The sequence below is a fragment of the Panthera tigris genome, chromosome C2 (genome assembly GCF_018350195.1).
Source record: "Panthera tigris isolate Pti1 chromosome C2, P.tigris_Pti1_mat1.1, whole genome shotgun sequence".
NCBI classification, from domain to species: Eukaryota; Metazoa; Chordata; class Mammalia; order Carnivora; family Felidae; genus Panthera; species Panthera tigris.
The window spans coordinates 6,069,820-6,095,292 of record NC_056668.1 but is presented as its reverse complement, the minus strand read 5'-3'; the positions used below and the strand labels follow the sequence as shown (position 1 = coordinate 6,095,292).

Below are 25,473 nucleotides of genomic sequence, written 5' to 3'. Positions count from 1 at the left end.
TCTCTCTTTGCCTCTCTCCGCCTTGCACGTGCTCTCTCTCAAAATAAATAAATAAACATTAAAAAAATTAAACATAAAAAATGAGTTATTCTTATGGACATAAATTAATTAAATTTAACCACATATTTGGTCAATTTCTATGCTCATTGTTGTGTCCTGTATTCCTTGACGGAGGCCTGGGTTTGACAATCTTTTTGAAGTACATCCATTAATAATTCTTTTAGTGAGGCTCCATGGTGATAAAGTTCCTATTTGTGTGTTTGAAAATGTGGCTTTACTCTTGTATGTTATTTTAACTGGGTACAAAACTCTAGATTGGCAGTTTTTTCCCTCTGGTGTTTTGAAGGTAACACTGCATTATCGTCTGACTTACATTATCAGTTATGGGAAATTTCTGTCCATCTCTTTTTCAGGCTTTTGTGGATAATATTCCTGTCTCTCTGGTAGCCTTTGAGACTTTCTCCTTGCCCTCGATGTTTGTTAGTTTCGCTAGGATAATTTGAGGTGTGGATTTACTTTTAATCATTGTGCTGGGCACTTAGGCTGCAATTTTGATTTGAGAACTCCCATGTTCCATTCTGGAAAATTCTCAGCTGATATATCTTCTCATCTATTCCCTTTATTCTTTTTTTCAGGAATGCTTACAAGATTAAGCTGACCCTCGTAACCTGTCTGCTACATCTCCTTTGTCTTTCTGGTAAGTCCTGGCTGTGTTGGAGGCAGTTATTTTGGGGGGTGGTAATAATTCTCCTTTCAGTTGGGCTTTTCCTCACTGTGGAAAGTGGAAGGCAGGGGTAGGTTTTTGATCCCATTTTACTCTAGAGGGCTATTTCCCTGAGGCTTCCTACTTACCACCCCTGTTCATTTTTCTCAAGCTCAGGAAGGAAGACCAATAAAAATAAGACTTTTGTGAAGGTACACTTTGAATGTCAGTTCCTCACCTTTCCCCTAGGTACACTTCCCCAGTGAATTTTTCCCACAGGTAAAATTCAGGCGTTTTCAGTGTTTTTTCCCTGGCCACCGCTTTCAGGGACCACGCCCACAGTCATACTGTCATTTGACTGTTGCTTGTTTACTTTTGGCCAATTTGAACTTACGGTTTTATGTCATTGTGGACAAAGTAGAGAAGCAAATGTCTCAATACCCTATTACACATTTAAGCAGTAAGAGTTGGTACTGTTACTCAACCCATGAGCAGTAGGTCAGAGTGGGTATTCAGTGCCCCAGTTTCATATGAAGCCTGGCACAATGCCCAGGTGTTTGACATCTTTGGAAGGTAACAGGTGTCTATCTAATTGGACATGGATTAAGAAACTGAGAAATTTGAAGGAGGCAAAATCAATGGTAGAGGGCTGGCCTTACTAAGGTAGGGGTATAGATGGAAAGATGGTGGTCAACCTGCCATAGATACAACCTGTCACCAATGCTTCTTAGCTCACACTCAAGAGTTTCCTGGAGGACCCAGAAGTAGCCAAACTGGATTTTTTTTTATACCCTAATAAGGCTTTCTCAAGGACAGAGTGTCCAGATACCCCCTCTGCTAGTTATTAACTAATCACGTGACCATCCCCAAAATGTGCAAGATTCATCATTCTAGGACTGTAGTTTTTTCTTCTCATTCTAACTCTCCTGTGAATCTTGGTTTTGCTTCTGTTCTAAGAATTAGTTTACCAGCTGACTGTCCCATGAGAGGAAATAATTCGTATGAAAGATAACTGAACTACATGCAACATAAAGGAACTGTTTCTGTTATCCTTTGATAGATTTATGCTTTCTTTTTTTAAAAAAATGTTTATTTATTTTTGAGAGAGAGATGTGTGTGAGTGTGTGAGTTGGGGAGGGGCAGAGAGAGAGAGAATCCCACGCAGGCTCCACACTGTCAGCAAAGAGCCCGAGTGGGGGCTCGATCTCACAGACCGTGAGATGGTGATCTGAGCCAAAATCAAGAGTCGGACACTTAGCTGACTGAGCCACCCGGGCTCTCTGACAGACTTATGCTTCCCATTTGGGACTTAGGTGGTAGCGCTGTGTCTAATATTGACTGACAGGCACGTGTTCCAGTTTCCTGTTTTGCTGACTTGTAACACAGGCTGTTAACACTTGTCTTGTTGAAGCTCTGTCTTGAGTCATCTGCAGCATCCTGTGGCCCGCCGTGTGGAAAGTGGTTTGCAGAAGTTATTCTATTAGATGAAACGTGGAGTAGCTTTTCCAGGCTAATGAAAGTTGATCATGCCAGGCACTGTGTGGGAGGTTTAAATGGTTAGAGAAGCCGCATGATGAGGTTAGAAAGGCACTTTTCATGTGGTTGGTTCTTGGTGACTCAGATTCGTAGATCCCGTGGCTCTTACCTGCCGACCCACCTCACCTGTGCTGTTGACCCAGCTCAAACCCCACTCGTCAATCTTTTTCTGCGTCTGTTTTCTTTCTTCATTAGTCCGTGGGATGTGTTCTTCACAAACTGGTCTAGGGCCAAAAAGTTTGGGCAGCCCTACCTAGGAATTTTCTTTTTTGAGATTTACTCTGAACGTTAACTTTGTAAAGTTTCCCCAAAGTCCTGCAGTGAAGAAGCTCGTCTAATTCTGTTTAATCCAGTGGTTCCCCAACTTGCAGTCTACCTGTCTGCCACCCGGATGCATCCCCCCCAGACACACGGCAGGTCCTCCGGGTGTGTGGTGGGCGCAGTTTGGGAAAACCTGTCCTATAGTGATAGAAAAGCCTCTACATCCCTTCTAGCTCTGATCTCGGCTTCCCTTCCACCCTTGATTTTTTCTTCCCTTGTCTTGTTTTATTAACACTGTTACTAGGGTGCAGTATCGATATAAGTTTTATCCACAAAGCTTGCAATTTAGTGAACTTTCAATTTTTTTATCATTGTGGTAAAAGATACATAAAAAATTATGGTGAAAAAAAAAGATACGGTAAAAATTATGTTGGCCACATTAGCCACAATTCCATGAAATTCAGTACATTCACGATGTTGTGCTCCCATCCCTGCTGTCTAGTTGCAGGACACTTGCATCACCCCAAAGGAAACCCCGTGCCCATTATCAGTCACTTCTCCCCACAGCCCCCAGCCCCTGGCGACCACTGTACTACTGGCGGACTTTTCATCTGACTGCTCTAGGGAACCTCATATAAAGGGAGTCAGACAGTATCTGGTCTTTTATGACTAGTTGATTTCACTCGGCATTATGTCTGCGAGATCCATCCATGTTGTAGCAGGTGTCAGAATGTTTTTCCTTTTTAAAAACATTTTTTAATGTTTTTATTTATTTATTTATTTATTTATTTTTTTAATTTTTTTTTCAACGTTTTTAATTTATTTTTGGGACAGAGAGAGACAGAGCATGAACGGGGGAGGGGCAGAGAGAGAGGGAGACACAGAATCGGAAACAGGCTGCAGGCTCCGAGCCATCAGCCCAGAGCCTGATGCGGGGCTCGAACTCACGGACCGCGAGATCATGACCTGGCTGAAGTCGGACGCTTAACCGACTGCGCCACCCAGGCGCCCCATGTTTTTATTTATTTTTGAGAGAGAGAGAGAGAGAGAGAGAGCACAAGCCGGGGAGGGGCAGAGAGAGAGGGAGACACAGGATCTCAAGCAGGCTCCAGGCTCCGAGCTGTCAGCACAGAGCCTGACGCGGAGCTCAAACTCGTGAGCCAGGAGATCATGACCTGGGCTGAAGTCGGATGCTGAACCGACTGAGCTACCCAGGTGCCCCCAGAATGTCCTTCCTTCTTAAGCCTCAACACTATTCCACGGTGTGCATAAACCATATTTTGTTTATCCAGTCATCTGTCAATGGACGTGTGGGCTGCTTTTTGGGTAGATCCTCAGAAGCGGAGTTACTGGGTCATATGTAATTCTGTTTCCTTCTTTGAGGAATTGCCGTGCTCTGTATCGTAGAAGGCGGCACCATTGTACATTCCCGCCAGCCTTGCGCAAAGGTGGGCTCCAATTTCTCCACACACTTGCCAACACTTGTTAATTTTTTTTAATGTTTATTTTTGAGGCGGGGGAGGGGCAGAGAGCAAGAGGGAGACACAGAATCCGAAGCAGCCTCCAGGCTCTGAGCTGTCAACACTTGTTAATTTTTTAAAATTTATTTTTATAAGAGCCCCCCTCGCGGGTATGAAGTGGCATCTCATGGTGGTTTTGATTTGCATTTCCCTGATGATGAGTGATGTTGAGCATCTTTTCATCAGTCTGTTGTCCGTCTGAATTTCTCCTGTGGAAAACTGTCTATTCACGTCTGTTGCCCATTTTTGAAATCAGTGTTATTGTCGTTGTCAGTGAGTCCCCTACTCGTTAACAGGTAAGACTCTCTTACCGGCATCAACTTTACTTCTGGGAAGGATGTTGGCAGCATTAATTTCTTTTCTGCCATCAGCCATCATTTATCACTGTCCTACTTGTCCTAGTCTCTGGCTGAACCGCGAGGCTCCATTCCTTCCCACCCCTTTCCACGGCCCGTGTTTCGGACCCTTGTCTTTTTAGCTGTTGTTTCCTTGGCTGGGCTGTTTTGTTTAAGTCCACTTCCCCATCACCTTCCTTTTCTTCCTAAAGGATTGTGTCGTCCGCTGTTTGATTTTAGCCACGGTTACTCCACGGAAGCAGCGTTGTGGATGTCCAAGAGCTTCTAGCTCCCGGCAGCCCTCTATGGGATTGGCGCTGATGATGGCCCTCCCTTCTTTGGGCTTCCTTGGTCCCTGGGATACTTCTCTGTGACACCAAGTGGGGGAGTAAGCATTGGGTGCAGGACTGTGGGCCCCGGGGCACCTTACCTTGGCTGTCGATGCTGACTTTGTCCTTTAACTCATGCCAGGACCCGGGCTGGTGACTTCACTCTCGGGGTTCTCCTCAAAAAGAACTTTGGCGCCCACCGTGAACATGCGTGGGAAGGATTTGCAAGCAATCACATGAGAAGCACTTGGCATGGTTGCCCGTGTGCAGGACGTGTCTGTGTCAGCCACTGTTGGCACATTAACGTGGTTTTCCTCCTGTGTATCCACTTGATCCCTCTCCGCTCCCAATTTCCGTCTTCTGACTCTTGTTTCCTAGATTCTGTTCTTTGTTCTTCATTAGTCTAATCCCAGACATTGTGTCACTCTTGCCATTTCAGTGTCCCACCCTGTGCGGGCAGATCTAATGAGATCGGTTCTCTACATTTTAGCGGGAGGCTTCTTGTAACACAGATCTCAGAATTGTGCTGTAGGGATGTATGTTCTGGAGGACACTTGACTCTTGTCAGATCACTGCACGCCAGCCGCCCCCTCGCCAGCTCATCCACAGCCATGTCGGCGACTCTTCCAATCTGGGAGAATTTGGCCTTTTCACCAATTTCTATGAATTGCATTATTAAAAACATTTTTTTTCTTTAATGTTTATTTATATTTGAGAGAGAGAGAGAGAGTTGGGGAGCGGCAGAGAGAGACGGAGACAGAATCAGAAGCAGGCTCCAGGCTCTGAGCTTTCAGCACAGAGCCCGACATGGGGCTTGAACTCTGGAGCTGTGAGATCATAACCTGAGCCGAAGTTGGATGCTTGACCGGCTGAGCCACCTTGGTGCCCCAGTAATATTTTGTTTTAATGTTTGAATTAGTCCAGTCCTGCTTTTTGGTTTTATTATTCCTGCTCTTTTCTGTAATTTTTTGTTTGTTTTCTAAATTAGTTGAGAGAGCTTAGTTTTTAAAAATTTCTTTCTTTTCTTTTTAAAAAAAGTTTGTTTATTTTTTGCTTGTTTATTTATTTATTGAGAGAGAAAGAGAGCACACAAGAGGGCGTGAGCAAGGCAGGGGCAGAGAGAGAGAGAGAGAGAGAGGTGAGAGAGAATCCCAAGCAGGCTACATGCTGTCAGCACAGAGCCTTATGTGGGGCTCCATCCCACAAACTGAGAGATCATGACCTGAACTGAAATCAAGAGTTGTATGTTCAACTGACTGAGCCACCCAGGCTCCCCTCTTTTCTTGTATAATGAAAATACTCAAGGCTATGCATTTGCCTCTGAAAGCAACTTTGAACACATCCTTAGGAATGCTCTGTGGTGGTCTCATTTGTTTTGTTTTATAAGTAATCTGTTTTTACACATTTAATTTCTCCTTTGACTTCTTAGTCAATTTTCTTTATTTCTAAGTGGTTGGGATTTGGGATGATCTTGATCAAACTTAATTCCTTTATTGCTTTATGGTCAGGATGATGGCTTATTGTTTTCCTCTTAAGTCTGTATACAGTTCCATTGCTATCAGGAGTATATGTGCTTGTAACAATGGAAATACTGGTTTAAAATGAACACGAGCGGGATTTGAAACCGGTGCTTATACCTCACTTATTTTAGTCTAAATTTGACTTCTTGTTTCTCCAACTGATACGTTGTGTTTCTTTTTGTTATTAAAATAGAGTATATATTCTCAATAAAATTCTTGGGGGCACATTGCCAGTTTGGGTTTTCATAGGAAAGTGGTCCCGCCTGTTGTATAACAACCAGCACTCAGAGCCAGATAGAGTGACAAAACGAGGAGGTGTTGTTAAAAGTGGAACAGGACGACTCTCTAACAAGCCCACCAATGTTTAACGATTTTAATGAACTTTAAAAAAAATGTCATATTTTCACTGTGATTCATTTTACATTAAAATTTGTGGTTTTCCTGCCAGAGTTATCTTTAGCGAAAGCTGTGTACGTTCAGCTAGATTTGGAGGGGAGGGAATGTGAGTGAGCCTGGAAGCAGATCCCAGATCCCACAAGAAAGCCAGGTGTCGGAGCGGGGATTTCCTGGGCATCTGGGTCTTGGGTCTGTTAATCTTGGGCCACACTCCCAATCTTGGCCACGCTCCCTGACACGCGTATGGCAGTGACTCAGTCAGGGCCACTTGGGCATGGGTGACTTAGCCAGTGAAATGTCCTCCTCGCACATTTCTGGCTTCTCCCACTGATCCCTGGCGTCGGTGCTGGGTTTTCAAGTGACACATGAGGGGGTGACTGGCATTTGACGAGAGATGATGGTCACCTGTTAGCATTTTCTCTTTCCATCTCAGGGAATGTGGTTTCCGTCGGTGCACGGAAAAGCCGTGAGTGCCTAGAGGTGGCCCGAGGAGGGAAGGCTGTCCAGGGAGGGAAGACAGGCAGAAATACAGGAAAGGCAGGACACAGCTGAATGGGAATCGCCCCCGAGCTGTTCTCGAGTCTTCAGTGTAACCCTTTGTCTTGGAGAACTGTCCCTCCCTGTCGAGTTTTCTCCTAACAGAAAGAAAAATCTAGTGGGGAAGAGTTGTGTGGAAAAAACCACTTTCCCTTTCAAAGTCTTCCCAGAGAGAGGAGGAAGCCCTCGCTGACAGAGCGCGTGGGCCGTGGGCGGAATTCTGTCTCACACCACTGTGCTCGCAGGTGGTGGCTGCTCTGAGTCACGTTATCATTTATTCCTCAGTAAACGCGGAAGCGTCTAGGGCCGCCGGAACAAGGCGCCACAGACCGAGGGGCTTCCACGAGAGAAGTTGGCTGCCACCCTTTGGAGGCCCGAAGTCCCAGATCAAGGCGAGGAGGGTTGGTTCCGAGGGCCACGAGGGAGAATGTGCTCCAGGCCTCTCCCCCAGCTTCTGGTGGTTTGATGGGCATCCTTGACGTTCCCTCGCCCGGGGCTGCGTCACCCTGGTCTCTGCCCTCACCTTACGTGGTGTTCTGTGTATGTGTGTCTGGGTCTGCATTTCCTCTTTTTTAAATTAAAAAAGTTTTTTTTAATGTTTATTTATTTTTGAGGAGGGGGGGAGCAGAGAGAGAGGGAGACACAGAATCGGAAGCAGGCTCCAGGCTCTGAGCTGTCAGCACAGAGCCTGAGGTGGGGTTCAAACCCACGAACTGCAAGATCATGACCTGAACCGAAGCCGGATGCTCAGCTGACTGAGCCACCCAGACGCCCCTCCTCTTTTTTTTTTTTTTTTTAAGTTTATTCATTTATTTTGAGAGAGAGAGAGTATGAGACGGGGAGGGGCAGAGAGAGAGGGAGAGAGAGAATCCCAACCTTGCTGTCAGTGCGGAGCCCGACACGGGGCTTGAAGCCACAAACCATGAGATCATGACTTGAGCCAAAATCAAGAGTTAGACGCTTAACCAACTGAGCCACCCAGGTGCCCCGTGTCACATTTCCTCTTTATAGGGGTACCAGTCATATTGGATTAGGGGTCCACACTACTCTGCATGACCGGATCCTATTACATTTCCAATGATCCTATTTCCAAACAAGGTCACCTTCTGAGGTCCTGGGGGTTTCGAATGACTTCAGCATATGAATTTGGGGGTGAAGAGACACAATCCTAACCCATAACAGTAAATATTTATTTACACACCCATTAAATGTTTAAGGAGCCTCTATTATGTGCAAAGTGTGATATGAGGCATTGAGATTTAAATAAATATGAGTAAAACATTTCCTGTACCAAACCACTTACAGTAAAGTAGGAGAGGCGTATAAACAAATAGCTGTGATTGGCGGAGTCATGGTAAAGGTAGGTACGAAGAATTGTGGTGCCAAGAAGGGAACTGGTCAAGCCTCCTCACTGGGGAAGAGACCACTATGGGGGCAGAGCTTGAGCTGGATGCGACAAGATTCAAAGACGCTCACTAGATAGACTGCATGAGACAAAATGGCGCATTCACGGACTTTGAAGCCATCTTGTGGCAGGAGGATAGGGTGCACTGTGGTGGGTGGCCACTGCAAAGTCTTAAGTGTTAGAGCAATGCTATTGGACTTGTAGTTTCGGGAATGTTCTTCTGACTGACAGCATGGAGGCGAGAGTGTAGGTGGTTAAGTCTAGAGTTTGTGAGATAAAATGGTGGGAATGACCACGGGTCTGGTGCTTGTGGCACTGAGTGGATTCCAAGGCCCTTCGGTCTGAGAGAAAGAGTGGAGCTTGAGATTATCGGTGGGATGTCCAGTGGCACTTGGATTTGGAGTCAGGCAAAAAGCGTGGAAGGACAGTATGCATTCGGGGATTGTTTTGTGTATAGCCATGGGAGCGGATAATTGTGTCAAATAGAAGAGGGCATCGGGGGCACACCTGGATTTTAGGGGCACGATGAGGAAGAAGAGCCAATCAAGGAGAGTCAGAGAGAAAGATCAGGGAGATCGGACCAGGTGGGCACCCCACCGAAGCTAAGGAGTGTGGCGCTGACAAGGAGAAGAGCTTGGACAGAAACCCCTGACATCACAAGTAGGTCATAGAAGACAAAGCCGAGAAAAGCAGTGTGCCCTGTGGCTCAGTCTTGACATGATGTTTTCAAAGTCTCTTCTGATATGTATGTGTGTGTCACCAGTTTGGTATCCAAAACGGCAGTTTGAACCTTTCCTGAAATCTTTTGAAGAACACCGAAGATGAGTCCATCCATAATGCCCAGCAAAGTTTTCAATTCTTGCTACTCCCTCTGTATGCTAACCCCTGCCACCCTTTCTCCTGCCCTGGTGTCTCTCATCTTCCTGTCGATCCTACTCTGCTCCCCTAGTCACTCTGCCTTTTCCAGCATTTCTCAACTCTGTCCTCATCTACCACCCGAACTCTGTGCAAGGAGCAAGCTGGTGATGGGCAGTGTTCTCAATAGACCGGGGACCAGGGCTAGGCTCTGCGCATCCCCCTGTGAATTCTTTCCTGACCCCAAACAGGCTGTGGCTCACCTTTGGCAGGGTGTTTTCGGATGAGCAGTGGGTGTGGACGCAGGTTGCTGTGGTCGAAGATTAATTAACTAATTGGTGGACGAGGCAGTGGTGAGCTCCCAGAACGTGTCAGGTGGTTGGGATAAGGTCTCTTAAACACTTTTTTGGAGCGAATGTTTGTTTTGCAGTCAGACCTACAGCAGAAATCCACACAGGCAGTGATCGTCATCGTAAGCGAAAAGTCAACACATTTGCGTTGTTCCTTATTATCTATTGTCATTGGAACCAATGAGGAAGAAATTCACAGTTCCCCCCGGACCTGAAGCCTGGGTCCCAGAGTGTGGACAGGGATTGAGGTGTGAGTGTGAATGCCCCTTGAGAGGAAGGAGTGACAGCAGAGCATTGGAGCTTAGCGATGGTCGTAGACTCTGCCCGGATGTTCACTTCAGATCATTTGTTCAGTAAATATTTGCGCACCTCCTACCACTGTGTTAGGCCTTGAGGTTCCTGGGCCTCTGGGGAGTGAAGCAAAGCAGGTACATATCCCATCATTCCTGATCCGAAGATTCCCGATGGAAAGTGACTACTGGACTCTTTTATTAGAAGGCTGAGTACTTTAGGGAGTAGGGCAGTGGGTGCCATGATGCACCTAGAGGGGGAAGCGGAGATAGACAGATGGCTCCGTGCACTACCTGAGGGCCATGAGGCTTTGCCTTGACTGGCCGTCTTGTGCTTGGTCCCCGGCAATAAGGGACTCCTAAAAAGTAGGTGTGACTCAACATTACTTGTCACCACTATGGTAAGGTTTTCTCAAGTTCAGTAGTGAGGGAACAGTTCAGTTTAAACTACTGAACTCGTTATTAGGCATAACGACGTTCACTTTCCCTGCGACCGAGGTGTCTCTACAAGGCTTGCACTGTGATCTAGGTAAGAGTATTTGTGACCAGAACAATGTTCGTATACAAATGTCAGTTGTAAAATTTGTTTCTAGGGTGTCGGGTAGAAATTTGCTTTCTTAAGAAGACTGCAAAGATGTTTGCCCAGTCTTTCTAACATTTGCTAATTCTCAAGTGTCCATTGGTTTACTCTTCATGGCTCATGTTTGTAAATGAACCTGCAGGTTGAACAGTCCTGCAAGGTTGAGGGAAGTGTCTTGGCAGCTGTGTAGGTCAGTGTTTGAATCATGAAAAGGGGCCCTTCAACCTCCCCGATCAGTGAGTTTCTTGTCCAGGCGTCACGGCCTCGAAGTTTTGTCCAGAACTTGGGCAGAGGCACCGGCTTCAGGCCAAGCCAAGTGATCTTGAGCCCAGCGAGCAGACGTCATGATGTGTTGCCTTATTTCTGTTAGAAACACAAATTTCGTTTCCTAGTCAGTCACGTGTTCTCAGTGCGATCCTTCCTGAACAGTCAGCAAGTAAGAGAAGCTGAGGGAAGTTAAGTGATCATCCTGTAGGAAAAAACCCCACAGGCCTAAGAACGTAGCTCGTCACCTTGAGGTCGAAATCACCTGCCACACCTCCCGCGGTGACATCGAGAGCCCACTGTCCGAAGGGCTTTAATTCTAGCAGGAGATACATGGTCAGCATTGCAATCAGCAGTGGAAGCCTCAGGATGGGCCTGCCTGCTGGCACTTGGATTTCAGCTTTTTTGCTCGTTTGTAGACTTTTGTGGTCTTCTTCTGTCAGGGTTGAGAGGTAGCCATGAGTGACCAAATCTGTGAAGAGAGAGTTTTTCCGTCATCAGAGGAAAGTAGCACGTCGAGGGTGCTCTTGACGGGCCCTGGAGAGTGAGGTGTTCGGGGTTCGGGCCAGGAGGCTGTTCGGCAGAGGATTAGCTCCTCTCAAAGGGTCCCTTCCGCCGTGTGGACAAATCATGAATGCTTCTGACCTTTGTGTGTGCACAGCCGTGGTTGATTACCATGTACATGCACTATTTTCTCAGGGAAATTTCTCTTCCATTCTCTTAACCATATGCCTACCTCCTGGGACCAGTAGGCAAACGCTGGAATTAATGTGTGGAGTTCATTCCTGTCTTCCTTCTCTGCACGGCTTTTTGTTCCCTTCCATACGAAAGCATTTGATGTTCTGTCTGAACACCCTCATAACACTCCGCACGCTGCCTCTGGTAACCCGCCAGCCCCCTCAGGGTGAGCAGTAGGGGGTGAAACTCTCGGTTTGGCTGTTTCTTCCATTGACGTACGCCAGGTTCTGTTTCTTCTGGGAATAATTGAGGTCTTATGAAATGTACACAATGCAAAAATACCTAAGGCAGCGGAAAATTTTGCGAAAAAAATTTCATCCCAGGGAGATGCCATACAAAGCAAGGGTTTTCAGGGAAGGAAGTGTATCCACGTTGCAAAGAAGCAAGCTTTGGCTTTTGGAGACGTGGGCATCTTCTCATTGGCTCATACAGAGCTTTCCTTTGGGCTTCTATGAGGCGAATATGGTGCATTGTTAGTTGCTACCACAGTGAAAAATACCGACGGAGAGCGGTCCTTGCTCTGCTGGACGAAGCAGCAGGAGTTACCAAGCAGCGGGAAAGCCAGTCCAAGGTTTGCACAAAAAAATAAGAAAGTATGGGGCGCCCGGGGGGCTCAGTTGGTCAAACGTCTGACTCTTGGTTTTGGCTGAGGTCATGATCTCACAGTTTGTGGGTTCAAGCCCCGCATCAGGCTTCATGCTGACGGTGTGGAGCCTGCTTGGGATTCTCTCCCTCTTCTCTCTCTCTGCCCCTCCCCCGCCCTCTCTCTCTCTCTCTCAAAATAAATAAACATGAAAAAAAGTTTTGAAAATGAAACTCCTATAAAAAAAGGAAATAATACAGTACGATCCATTAATGAAATTGACAAAATACCGGACGGTGGGTGCCATGAGCAGTAAATGAAGGCAGCGCTTTGCTGAGGCATTGGGGGTGGCGGGTGAGGGGTGAGCTAAGTTAGCTGAGCGGAAGCGTGTGGGGGTGCAGGTGGAGGCCCAGAGCGCACGCAGGGAGGGACGTCTGCACAGAAGGGAAAGAACAGGTCTGTTTGTGGGACTGGAAGGGAACAGGAGTGGCCTGAGGGCAGAGGTGCCGATGTTAAGGGAACAGATGGTGCAGGGCAGGGGCTAACTGATAAGGAGCCCTGAGTCGTCATCGTAAAGGTTGGCTGAACCTACTCGTCCAGAAATGAAATTTCAAGCCACGAAGACACCTCGCAGGCAGCACGGGCCAACCTGAACGCTGCCCGTTTTGTCCTCTGCCTCTTGTTCAGGGCACCTCAATGTAAAGTGAAATCTGGGCCCGGGATGCCTGGGTGGCTCAGTCGGTGGAGCGTCTGACTCTTGATCTCGGCTCGGGTCGTGATCTCACGGTCGTGGGATTGAGCCCCGAGTCCGGCTCTGTGCTGACAGTATGGAGCCTGCTTGGGATTTTCTCTCTCCCTCTCTCTCTGCCCCTCCCCACTTGTTCTCTCTCTCTTTCTCTCTCGAAATAAATAAATGAACTTTTTTTTTTTTTAATTAAAATATGGGCAGGCCAAATTGCAGAATGATCACATTCACTGGTTTTAATTACTATTCTTCCTTCTCTTCCCTGTTCTGTGGTTTGTATGCTCAATTCCTATCACTCTAGAATTCACGTTGAGGCCATCCAGGCAGCCTAGATTCTGTGGCTCTACCCTTTGGGCCACAGGAGTGTGGACTAATCAGGGATAAGATGCCCCTCCGCCCCCGTGAAATCTCTTGTACTTGTTTTCAGGATGTTTTACATGGGATTAAAGAGTACTCTCCTGCCTGTATTTCACCAGACCCAGGCAATCAAAGAGCTTTTCCAATTTTTCCAGGTTTTTGTCACATAGTTGACTGTGTAGAATAATCAGCAGACCCATTCATGATGTGGTGCTGTATCCTTTCTGCATATTACCCGTTGGTTTTGTTTGGCGTTTGGTCAGAAGAAGGGCCCCCAATTCTTAGCTTACTGAAATAATCCATAGCTTATTTTTTAATTTTTTTAAATGCTTATTTATTTGAGATAAAGAGAGAGAGCAAGCGGGGGAGGGGGGCAGAGAGAGAGGGAGAGACAGAGAGAGAGAGAATTCCAAGTAGGCTCTACACTGGCAGCAAGGAGCCTGATGCAGGACTTGAACCCACGAACCATGAGATCATGACCTGAGTTAATAGGAAGGGTTGGATTCTTAACCAACTGAGCCACCCAGGCTCCACCAAAACTATTTATTTATTTATTTATTTATTTATTTATTTATTTATTTATAAATGTTTATTTTTGAGAGAGAAAGAGAGAGACAGAGCGTGAACTGGGGAGGGGCAGAGAGAGAAGGAGACACAGAATCCGAAACAGGCTTCAGGCTCTGAGCTGTCAGCACAGAACCCGATGCGGGGCCCGAACTCAGGAACAGAGAGGCCATGACCTGGGCTGGAGTTAGACGCATAACCAACCGAGCCCCCCAGGCGCCCCCAGACCTTATGCTTTAAGAAGCCCACCGTAGATTGGCCCTTCCTGAATCTGTGGACAGACACTATTTGTTGCCGTGGCTCCCTTTGACGCTGTGGATGCAACTGTCCCGTACAACTGCTCAGTGTTATTTGGACTGTTTGGGAAAGAACGCTTCAGAGGTTTAAAGGAATCAGGTTTTAAAAACCTTGAGCTGTGATTTTGGTTTCTGAAGGCTTGAGAGCTGCTAGCGAAACATTTTTTTTTTTTAATAGAGAAAGCTTCAGCAGGGAGTAGAGTGCAGAGCAAGGGGGCAGCAGGGGTGCCTCTAGACCCCCCGAGCACGTTCACGTCTCTCTCAGTGTCTGGGTTCGTGTCACCAGGCCAGGTACGATCATCTTGTCCATGTTCAGGAGACAAAGTCTAGAGGGTCTGGAAATGGCCCTTCCCAGTGGGAAGCACAGCGGATAGCGTGGAAAGGCGACATTTTCCTCTGGGTAGTAAGTTCCTGTAATTGAGGAAGATGCAAGGAGTCTCAGGAGACCCCGGGACTGCTCGCGGTGACACAGCCTTTCACGTAGTAGGTGCTCAGTGAATGCTGGAGGACGATCCTTGCTCTGGACGGAACTGTGCTCCCCGCCCCTCAAATTCATGTATGTGGTGGCATTTGCGGGGGTGGGGGGGCTTTGGGAGCTAATGAAGTCCCGATGAGGTCATGCGTGTGGGACTTGTGTGGTGGTGGGATTAGTGTCCTTGTAAAGAAGAGACCCAAGAACCCAAGGGAGCCCCTGTGCACCTTCCTTCCCCTCCCTCTCTGTCTCTCCCTCTCTCCTTCTCTCTTCCCCCCTCTGCCACGTGGGGACACAGTGAGAGATTGGCTGTTGCAAGCCACGAGGAGGACTGTCCCCAGAACCCAACCATGCTGGCGGGCTGATCTCTGACTTCCTGCCTCCGGAGCTGCGAGAGATAAAGGTCTGTTGCTCAAAGTACCGCCCAGTCTGCAGTATTTTGTTGCCTAAAATGTCATTCCTCAAAATGCCTTCTGAAAGCTCTAAATTCATCGACTCGGAGACAACTGATCATTGGCATGAATCCTGCACTGTATCTCCTCAGATGCCTCCTTGGTTTGATTGGAGCGGCCATGTGCAAAGTTAGTGGGAGGCTTCTCTGTTGTCTTATGAGTAGGAGAGAGAGGCCCCATCGGACCCCAGGCTCATCAGGGTGGGAAGCCTCGGGAAGGACTGTGGGCTCCCTGGGGTCCTCAGAAAATGCAAGGTCCTGAGCCTGCCCTGCCTGGTCTCTAAGCTGACACCCAGATTTTCCTTTAGTACAACTTGCCCTGTTTCTGGAACCTACCAGGCACTTCCGGATTCCCTGCCTCTGCCCCTCGGCCTCCCCGGAGCATCCCCTCCCACCCCTGCCCCGGCAGACCTCTCTTCTCTCCTCTACGCTCTCCAAGAAAAACCAGAGCTGGTCAGCAGATAAAGAGGCAGGAACTATCGCCGTGGGGGGAGACTGCAGGATAGAGGTGGGTTCAACTCCGAATATGGCACAGACAAGTGGGGTGTGTAGCCAAGGAGCAGGGTGGTGGTGGGGGCGGGGGCAGTCAGTGGATGACAACTTCTTTTATTTTTTAATTTTTTAATGTTTATTTATTTTTGAGAGAGAGCGCAGCAGGGGAGGGGCAGAGAGAGAGGAAGACACAGAACCTGAAACAGGCTCCAGGCTCTGAGCTGTCAGCACAGAGCCCAACGCAGGGCTCAAACCCATGAACCGCGAGATCATGACCTGAGCTGAAGTTGGATGCTTAACCGCCTGAGCCACCCAGGCACCCCGCAGATGAGAGGTTCTTAAGAGGAAAGAAACATCAGAGCTCCGGGGTCTGGCCAAACCAACCTAGCAGGATTCTAGCTAAAATTGGGCAGAAGTCTGAAGGTCAAGGCCTCTTTGGGAAAGGAATTTGAGGAGCCGATGGGAGCCTGGTCGGAGAGTGTTTGTCCGGCACACGGTCCTCCTCGCTGTGTTCAGTAGTAGCTGTTGTCCTGCCTGTGCTGTGGGCTGTGTGCCCCTCCCAGGTCTGTCTTCATCGTGGAGCTCCTGGCACCCGGACCCCGGCCTGGCACAGGGGGGCCTCTCAGGAGGGCCTGGGATGAGGGCAAGTGCTCACTGCCTGTGACAGCCACGGGCCACACCGAGGGCTCTTCTGACAGGATATGATTCTGTCCTCATTGGTCAGCCTGGAAAGACGGGCACAGGATGCCCCCGAGGCCAGACCTGTGGGGACATTTCACTGACACAGCGTCCCTCAGCCACCAGCGGCAGGAAAGACGGATGATGAATGGGGTTTCTGTTCATAGCTCTTGGATGGGCTCATGAGATGATGTGAAAGGCCGAGACGTCCCTCCCCTGGGTTGGGACACTTGAATGTCCTTCCACTAAGGAGGAGACCCCTCTAAACGCCCGCACATGACTCGGCCACGGGCTGCACAACGGTTGGGGCGGCTGGTGGGGAAGGCTGCATCCACTGGCCACCTCCTGAGGGCTTCTGCTGAGTCTCGCAGGAGCCAGGATAGAAGGTAAAACAGTTTGTAAACCGGAGAGGGGTTGAAACAGAGCTGAAGTTTATTTTGTTAATCAGGAAAATAATTTTAAATTGTCAGCCAGTGTAACCATTTTAAAAATACAATTAAGGGGCGCCTGGGTGGCTCAGTCAGTTAAGCGTCTGACTTCTGCTCAGGTCATGATCTCGAGGTTTGTGAGTTCGAGCCCCACGTCGGGCTCTGTGCCGGCAGCTCGGAACCTGGAGCCTGCTTCGGATTCTGTGTCTCCCTCTGTCTCTGCCCCGCCTCTGCTCGTGTTCTGTGTCCCTTTCTCAAAAGTAAATTGACATTAAAAAATTTTTAAAATACAATTAAAAAGGGGCGCCTGGGTGGCTCAGTCGGTTAAACATCTGACTTCGGCTCAGATTATAATCTCACGGTTCATGAGTTCGAGCTACGCTTCGGGCTCTGTGCTGACAGCTTGGAGCCTGAGCCTGCTTCAGATTCTGTGTCTCCCTCTCTCTCTGCCCTTCTCCCGCTCACGCTCTCTCTCTGTCTCTCAAAAATAAACATTTAAAAAAATTTTTAAAAATATAATTAAAGAGTACATTTTAGGGACACCTGGGTGTCTCGGTCGGTTGAGCATCTGACTCTTGATTTTGGCTCAGGTCATGATCCCAGGGTTGTGGAGTTAAGCCCTATGTTGGACTCTACTGAGCATGAAGCCTGCTTGGGATTCTCTGTCTCTCCCTCTGACCCTATCCTGCTTGCGCTCTTTCTCTCTCTCTTAAAACAAAAACAAAACAAGTACATTTTATCCCCCAAAGTGGTAAACGGGTGTAGCCACAGATCCCCCCCTCTGCTCAACCCCAGCCTGACTGCCGGGCCCCAGCTCGGCTGTGAACCAGCCAGCCAGCTGGAGCGGAGAGAAGCAGGGAGGGACACACGCACACCTTCTCAAGAGTGACTGGCAGTGTGGGGGCTGTCCCCCCAGTGCCTCCAGCTCCACGGTGCCGTCCGCCCCTCCAGGGTAGTTCTGAGGCGTGACCGTCCTCGGCTCAGGTGTGCGAGCCTGTCCACCACGGGCTGTGTGGGACCCTGTGCACCAGACCTGGGGTCCGACACCTACTGTGGGAAAAAACCCTCTGTTCTTATTTTCACGAGCCTCTAACTGTGATTTTGTGCTTTCTTCCGTTATGAACGTGGGCCCCGTATTAGCTTCCTGGGGCTGCTGTAACTACGGACCCCAGGCGGGTGGCTTAAAACAACGGAAAGGTGTCGTCTCACAGCTCTGGAGGCTGGAAGTCTGAGACGAAGGTGTGGGCAGGGGATAGTTCCTTCAGGGGCTGTGAGGGGGACTCTCCTCTGGGCCCTTCTCCTGGCTTCCGGTAGTTGCTGGCCATCTTGGCCTTCCTTGGCCTGTAGATGCATCACGCCGGCTCTGCCTACATCCTCACGTGGTGTTTTCCCTGTGTGTGTCTGTTTCCAAATACCCCCTTCTCTAAGATAAAAAAAATTAAAAAAAAAAACTTTTTTAAATGTTTATTTATGTCTGAGACAGAGGCAGACAGAGTATGAGCGGGGGAGGGGCAGAGAGAGAGGGAGACACAGAATCCCAAGCAGGCTCCGGGCTCTGAGCTGCCCGCACAGGGTCCGACATGGGGCTCGAACTCACAGACCACGAGATCATGACCTGAGCCAAAGTTGGATGCTTAACCGATTGACCCACCCAGGCGCCCCCAAATACCCCCTTTTCATAAGGACACGAGTTATAACTAGATGATGGCCCACCCTGATGACCTTATGGCGATTTGGTAAAGACCCTGTCTCCAAATGAGGTCACGTTCTGAGGTACTGGTGGGGGGGCAGGACTCCCAACACCCCAATTTCAAGGGGGACACAGATCAGCCCGTAGCAGACACGGACCCACGCAGCAGAGCCCGTGACTCTGTCTCTCAAAGAAATCACCCGTGATTTCACATCCCGTGATAGTAGTTGTAAACATATCCAAATATGGGCACGGCTCCCGCTGCCTTCAAAATTGAGGCAGTTATCAGACCTGGAGCCAGAAATTGTCGTCAGATGATGCAATGAAGTGCACCCATTGCCCTGGTGCACTTTAAAAACTATTTTGGTGCACTTATTCCAACGTCGTTGATTTCCTTTGTAATCCTATATGTTTGGAAGCAGCCAGCCAGGAGCGAGGCTCTCTGAGGGCCTTCTTGACCGCTCTGTCCGCTCTCCTTTGGCTTTGGGTCCCCCCGTGAACAGGGTGCCCTGCTTGTCTGTGACCGGAAGCACGCTGGGCCGAATACTGCTGGCCAGGTGGAGCTTGAAGAGGAGTCGAGTTATGAGTCGATACTCTCAGAGGGCACACTGGGATAAGACCCAGGACGGAAATAATTACTGCCATGAAGTCAGAGCTTTCCAGCCACCCCGTGAGGCAGACGTCACGATCCCAGTTGGAGACAAAGACGCAGATCAGCAGCCTTGAAGTGTCCTGGGCCAAATTACGGCGCCCTGTTGATGGAGCCAGACGTGAACAAGATCTTCTGTTTCCAAATTCCTCGATGTTTCCATCCCAGCAGGCTGCCTGAAATGAACAAAAAGGGATTTTTAAAATCTGCTGTCTGGCATCTTAAGCTGACTTATAATGGAAAGTGGAGATGGTCCTGGCCTGGCAATGAATGAAATATTGTAGAATGTTGTAGAAACCGCACACTTTGATCAAGGAGCCTGTCTTCCTTGTCTGGGCAACTGGTAGGTTAAAGCAGCTGTCAACACTTGAGAGCTCCCAGAAAAAGCAAGCCCCAGGCTTCGTTTCCTGGGGTCCTATGAATTCTATTTTTAATTTTCTGTAAGCTACTACGTTTTGACATCTTAAAAACAACAATAACAAAAATGCTTTCTGGATGGGGAGGGACTGCCCCCCCCCCCCCAAGATTCCCAGGTTGAGTCAATTCTTAGGGATAAGGTAGGACCCAGCCAGGACCAGATCTTGAATATGCAAACTAACCTGTCCAGAGTCACAGGTCCTCTGCCCCCTGGCCTTTGTGTCCCAGGAGATAAGATTCCTCTGCCTTAATCATCCCATGGCCAGGTGCTGGGTATCTAGGGGCCATCCCCAGAGCTGGCTCCCAGAATTATTCAAACTAGCCAGTCCTAAGCTGCTCACCCTGCTGTGTGTATTGCCTTTACCACAAAAGGCTCAAACCTGTCTGTTGCTCCTGCTTCCTGACCAAAAGCTGTGACCTTCCTGTGGCCCAGAATGACAAGCCATGTCTTTTGTTTCTAAGAAAACCGTAACATTAACATTTTCTTTCAATGACATTGACTTGTCCGGGTTGTCATTCATTCCTCTTTATAAATTAAGACCTGGGCACAAAACAGGTTTGTCCTGTGATACACTGGTCCATGAAACATCCTGTGGTGGTGGTTGTTTTGCGGGGGTGGGGGGGTGGGGGGGTGGAGTGGGGTGGGAATCAGATTTGTGGCCAAATAAATTCAGGCTATGTTATAGAAGATCTCCCCTTTTCAGAGATTTATTTTTAATTAAAATTATTAAAAAATAATGGTGGTACAACTTACATACAGCAAAGTACACACGTCTTAACCCGTATGGCTCAGTGAAATTTTACATATGTCTACACCCATGTAAACCACTACCCAGATCAAGAATAAAAGCAGCTTTCCAGAAGGGTCCTCGTGCCCTCTCCTGGTTAATAATCCCTCCATCAAAGGTAACGACTATTCTGGCTTCTATCATCACTGATCTATTTTGCCTGGTTTTGAGCTTCTTATCAGTGGAATCATTCAGAACATAACTTTCATGTCTGGCTCTTTTCATTCAGCGTAATGTCTATCAGATTAATACATAGTGGGTATATCAGAAGTTTGTATTTTTTAATGGCTGTGTCACATTTGATTGGCCCATTCTGCTGTCCAAAGAAATTTTTAATTTACGTTTGTGCCTTTATCAATGTATTGTGTCTTGTCTCCATGTTCATTGTTTTTTTGACTACTTGGTGAAAATGACTCTGGGCCCACAGTGACTTCTGTGCTGTCAGTGGGCCAGGCTGTGCCCTTGTCATGGAGGTCTGCATCTCAGGGCCGGGTTGTGGGACTGTCCTCAGGGTTTCTCCTCTGCTACGGGCAGTTCTGCTCCTTATGTCTGCTGTTCCTGTGTTTTTAGACCTCTCTTTACTTCTTTTTAAAAATTTTTTTAATTAAAAAAATTTTAATGTTTATTTTTTGAGAGAGAGAGAGAGAGAGAGTTGGGGAGGGGCAGGGAGAGAGGAAGACAGAATCCGAAGCAGGCTCCAGGCTCTGAGCTGTCAGCACAGAGACCGATGTGGGACTCAAACTCACAAACCGGAGATCATGACCTGAGCCAAAGTCGGATGCTCCAACCGGCTGAGCCACCCAGGTGCCCCAGAGATCTCTGCTTCTTGCTAATCTCTCGTCACTCACATCCCTTGTTATGGGAACAATTCTTTATGTTAAACTTTCCCTTTGGATTACTGTGTGGCTTCTCTCTCCTGTTTGGACCCGGATGGATATCACAGGTTTTGGCACTAACGGGCAGCAATGTGTTCCGTGCGTTCTTGGCCATGCCCCATTTCTATTGTGTCTGAGCTCAGGAGTTGTTTGCTGGGTCATGTCGTCCAGCTTTCCCCGCCGTAGATGCTGCCAGACGGTTACGGCTTTCCGAAGTGTTTGTATTAATTTACACGCCCATTTCCTTTTAGTCATCCTCATGGGTGGCTGTGGTACTTGTGGTTTCATTTGCACTTCCGTAATGACTAATGATGTACTTTCTTGGGTTTTGGCCATTTGGATGTCTTCTTTCGTGAAATACCTGTTCACAATTCATTTTTTTTTAAAGTGTGGGGTTTTTTTTGTTTGTTTTTGTGGTTTTCTTGTTGATTCTTAGCAGTTCTTGACAGAGTCTAGATAATAGTCCTTTGTCACATCAATGTATGGCAGATATGTTCTCCCATTCTGTGGCTTGCTTTTGAACTCTCTTGATGGTATCTTTTTTTTTTATGGTATCTCTTGAAGTCCCATTCATCACCCCTTTCCTTTTAGATCGAGGAGGTCCTCTCCTGCCTGCCCCCCCTGCACCCCCGCTTCCGCCCCAGCCCAGTCCATTAAACTTGATTTTGCAGATGTTTTCCTGCCCTTGGAGATGGATTTCCATTCCGTTTGTCTTCAGGCCCTGTAGCCTTACGTCAGGAGTTTTACCCACCTGGCCTGGGAAGGGACCCTCCACATGACTGTCCGTTAAGACGCTGACTCCTGGGCTCCCCGCAGACACCTTTCCCTGCCCTAAAGGCCCTTGATGTGCTGTTACTTGCTTATTCCCTTGTAATTTGAACGTGCCCAGGGTCTAACCTGTGCACAGCCCTGTACAGTATTAGGAGGGCACACCCCTGGCCTTCTGGGCACGCCAGCCCAGGAGGAACACAGCTGCCCCAGCCTGGAGCTGTAGTGATACCTACAGAGGAGCCCGTGGAGGGCAGGAGGCAGAGAAGGGAGGGAGGGACCTGCCGCCTTCTGGCTTGCCTTGATCTATAATTCATGCACAATACTGATCTACTCCAGTTCCCAGGCTCTGTGTCCGTGTCTGTAGTGCTCATAGGTTGAAAGAGCAGAGCCGGGGACCCAGAATCTGCTAAATAAACTGCTGTTCCGTTACTGACTAGATAGCCGGGCCACGCAGACTGGTCCCGGTGGGTTTTGAAGGTGGGGCTTCCACAGCAGAGACAGTTGCCTGTTCTTGGCTCTGTCCGTGGAGCTGCTTTATGCTAAGGGTTCCCTCCTCTCAGCCAGACTGTGAGGGGCAGAACCTGGGGGATATGTATTTCCTTTGCTTGAAACATGGTGTTCCAGGCTTTGTTCCTTATTGATACTGGGTGCCCTCCGGTGGAAGGTTGGATTCAGGGTTCTTTCCTTTTCTTTCTTTTTAAAAAAAAATTTTAATGTTGATTTATTTTTGAGAGAGAGACAGAGGACAAGCAGGGGAAGGGGAAGGGGAAGAGAGAGAGGGAGACACAGAATTTGAAGCGGGCTCCAGGCTCCGAGCTGTCAGCACAGAGCCCGACACGGGGCTCAACTCACGAACCGCGAGATCATGACCCGAGCTGAAGTCAGATGCTCAACCGACTGAGCCACCCAGGCGCCCTGATCCTCTCATCCTTCCACTCAGGTGCTTTTTTTGTCTTGCTCCCTGCAGAAAGACATTTTGCAGACAGGAGCACTAAGTTGACAATAGATGGATTTCTTCCCTGTGTTAAATTCTGTAAGCCTCAGCTACAGACTCTTACGTAGGAGGTCAGTTTTCAGCATGAGGAATTGGACCCAAACTGACTTATGAGTCCACCGCGTCCCCTTACTGAGCTCCCGGTGCTGTCCTGCGCCTCAGGCCCAGCAGGCTTCTTGGGTATTTGCATGCTGTTATTGTTGTCGACAGGTGAACCAGGCAGCAGAGTTTGTCTTGATCGCACCCACTTTGCAGATAAGAAAAGTGAGGCTGGAGTGGGGCGGGGGGGGGGGCCCAAATGCTTCTCAAGGTCACCTGGGTAGGTGGTAATGTGGTTCTGTCTGGCACGGCCGATGTAATAGGGAGGGGCTGCTGGCGAGGCATGACTGATTTGAATGGCGCTATTCTTTTTGTCTTTTCCTCATAGTGACTCTCGAGGATGAGAATCCGCATTTTGGACAAACGAAGTGAGTCCGGAACCTGACAGTGCCCCTTGGCACTCACTGACAGCTCTTTGGCAAGTTGCCTCCCGGAATCTACCCCGTGGCTTAGCTTTCAAGCCAGAGGGTCCATCGGAGCCAGGAGAAAGTGAGTGATTTCCTTTCTTAATGTTACAAAACATTAACACGGGTGGTCCTGGATTTGCTGACAATGACAGAGATGAGTGGGCACAAGACGAAAGAATCAGGACATTGAAAGAAGTCACCTAAAAAAGTAAAACCAGCACCTCTAGCAGGGACAGAACCAAGGTACGGTATCCCCCCCGCCTTCTCTGAGGTTTTGTGTTGCAAGGTGTCAGTCGCCCGCGGCCAACCGCTGTCCCCAAGCCGATGGTCCCCATTCTGACCTCTCATCAGAAGGTCAGCAGCAGCCTAGCACGACGTCACCCGCCTGCCTCGCTCACCTCATCACATCACACAGGCATTTTGTCACCTCCCATCATCCCAAGGAGGGTGAGGACAGCACAGTTAGATATTGAGAGAGAGACCACATTCACGTAACTTTTATTACAGTGTATGATTAAAACTGCTCTATTGGATTGTTCGTTATTGCCGTTAATCTCTTACTGTGCCTAATTTAAAAATTAGCAAGTTTTAGGAACGGGGGTTCGGCACTGTGCTCAGTGTCAGGCACCTGCTGGGGGTCTTGGAAGGTAGCCTCCCGGGTAAGGCGGGGGGAGCGAAGTTGTACAGATCACAACACTGGTCTTGCTTCTTTCTGGGCGCGGTAGGATGGTGCTTGACTCCGTCAGAGAACAATGCAGATGGTTCGTACGTTGAGACCTAGAACACGTGGTTTCCAGTCGCGCAGGTTCTCTGGCTGGATTTCGTTACGGAGTCCGGGACGGGCAGAGCTAGAAGGACCCCGTGGGAGATCCGATCCCGTGTGTCAGAGGGGGAGTCTGAGAGCCCCATGGGCGAAGGGCGGGCTGGCCCGGAGCGCCGTGCTCGGGCCTCACGCTCTGGAGTGGACGACCCTGTCGGGCATCCATGCTCACTGCTGACGCACGGCTCTCCACCTGTGCAACGAGACCCCAGCGTCTCTGTCTTCCCCCCGCTAAGCCTCCCGGGGCAGAGCTAAGCACGCTGTCCTCCTTTTGAGGTCTAACGACTCCGCTTTGCTCCTTTCAGATGGCTTTTGTGAAGATGCGACTGGTATATATCTCGCTGGTGGTCCTGGGAGCCCTCTGTTTGTATTTTAGCATGTACAGTCTGACTCCTTTTAAAGGCGAGCCGTTTGTTTTCAAGAAAGAAAGAGGGAGCTTCCTTCAGCTCCCAGATATCAACTGCAGGCAGGACCCCCCTTTCCTTGTCCTGCTGGTGACCTCCTCCCACGAACAGTTGTTTGCTCGCACGGTCATCCGGAACACGTGGGGGAAAGAAAAGAACGTGAGTGGCAAGCAAATAAAAACGTTCTTCCTCCTGGGAGCCACGGCCAACAAGGACCTGTCGAGACTGGTGGCACAGGAGAGCCAGCAGCATCGCGACATTATCCAGAAGGACTTCATGGACGCCTACTTCAACTTGACCCTGAAGACCATGATGGGCATAGAGTGGATTCACCGCTTCTGTCCTCAGGCGGCTTTTGTGATGAAAACGGACTCCGACATGTTCGTCAACGTCTACTACCTGACCGAGCTGCTTCTGAAGAAAAACAGAACCACCCGCTTTTTCACCGGCTTCTTAAAACTGAACGAGTTTCCCATTAGGGAGAAGCACAACAAGTGGTTTGTCAGTAAGTACGAATACCCGTGGGACAAGTACCCGCCCTTCTGCTCGGGCACTGGCTACGTGTTCTCCAGCGATGTCGCGGGTCAGGTGTACAACGTCTCGGAGAGCGTCCCGTTCATTAAGCTGGAGGACGTCTTCGTGGGGCTCTGCCTGGCCAAACTGCAAATCAGGCTGGAGGAACTTCACTCCGAGCAGACCTTCTTCCCAAACGGGTTACGCTTTTCCACGTGTCGTTTTAAGAAGATCGTGGCCTGCCATTTCGTCAAGCCTCACCACATGCTGAGCTACTGGCAGGCTCTGGAAAATTCTCTGGGGGAAGAGTGCCCAGCTGAATGAGGAGAGCCCGGGGGCACCCGTGGACACACGTCCGATA

The 25,473-nt window shown here is 48.8% G+C and overlaps 1 protein-coding gene across 1 annotated transcript; it reads left to right on the top strand.

Annotated features, from left to right (window-relative positions):
• Window positions 1–634: 634 nt before the first annotated feature.
• B3GALT5 (beta-1,3-galactosyltransferase 5) lies at window positions 635–25,473 on the top strand. The gene is made up of 3 exons (XM_007090495.3): window positions 635–697; window positions 23,297–23,457; window positions 24,501–25,473. The coding sequence occupies exon 3, from the start codon at window positions 24,501–24,503 to the stop codon at window positions 25,434–25,436; it is 936 nt and encodes a 311-aa protein (XP_007090557.1). The 5' UTR covers window positions 635–697; window positions 23,297–23,457; the 3' UTR covers window positions 25,437–25,473.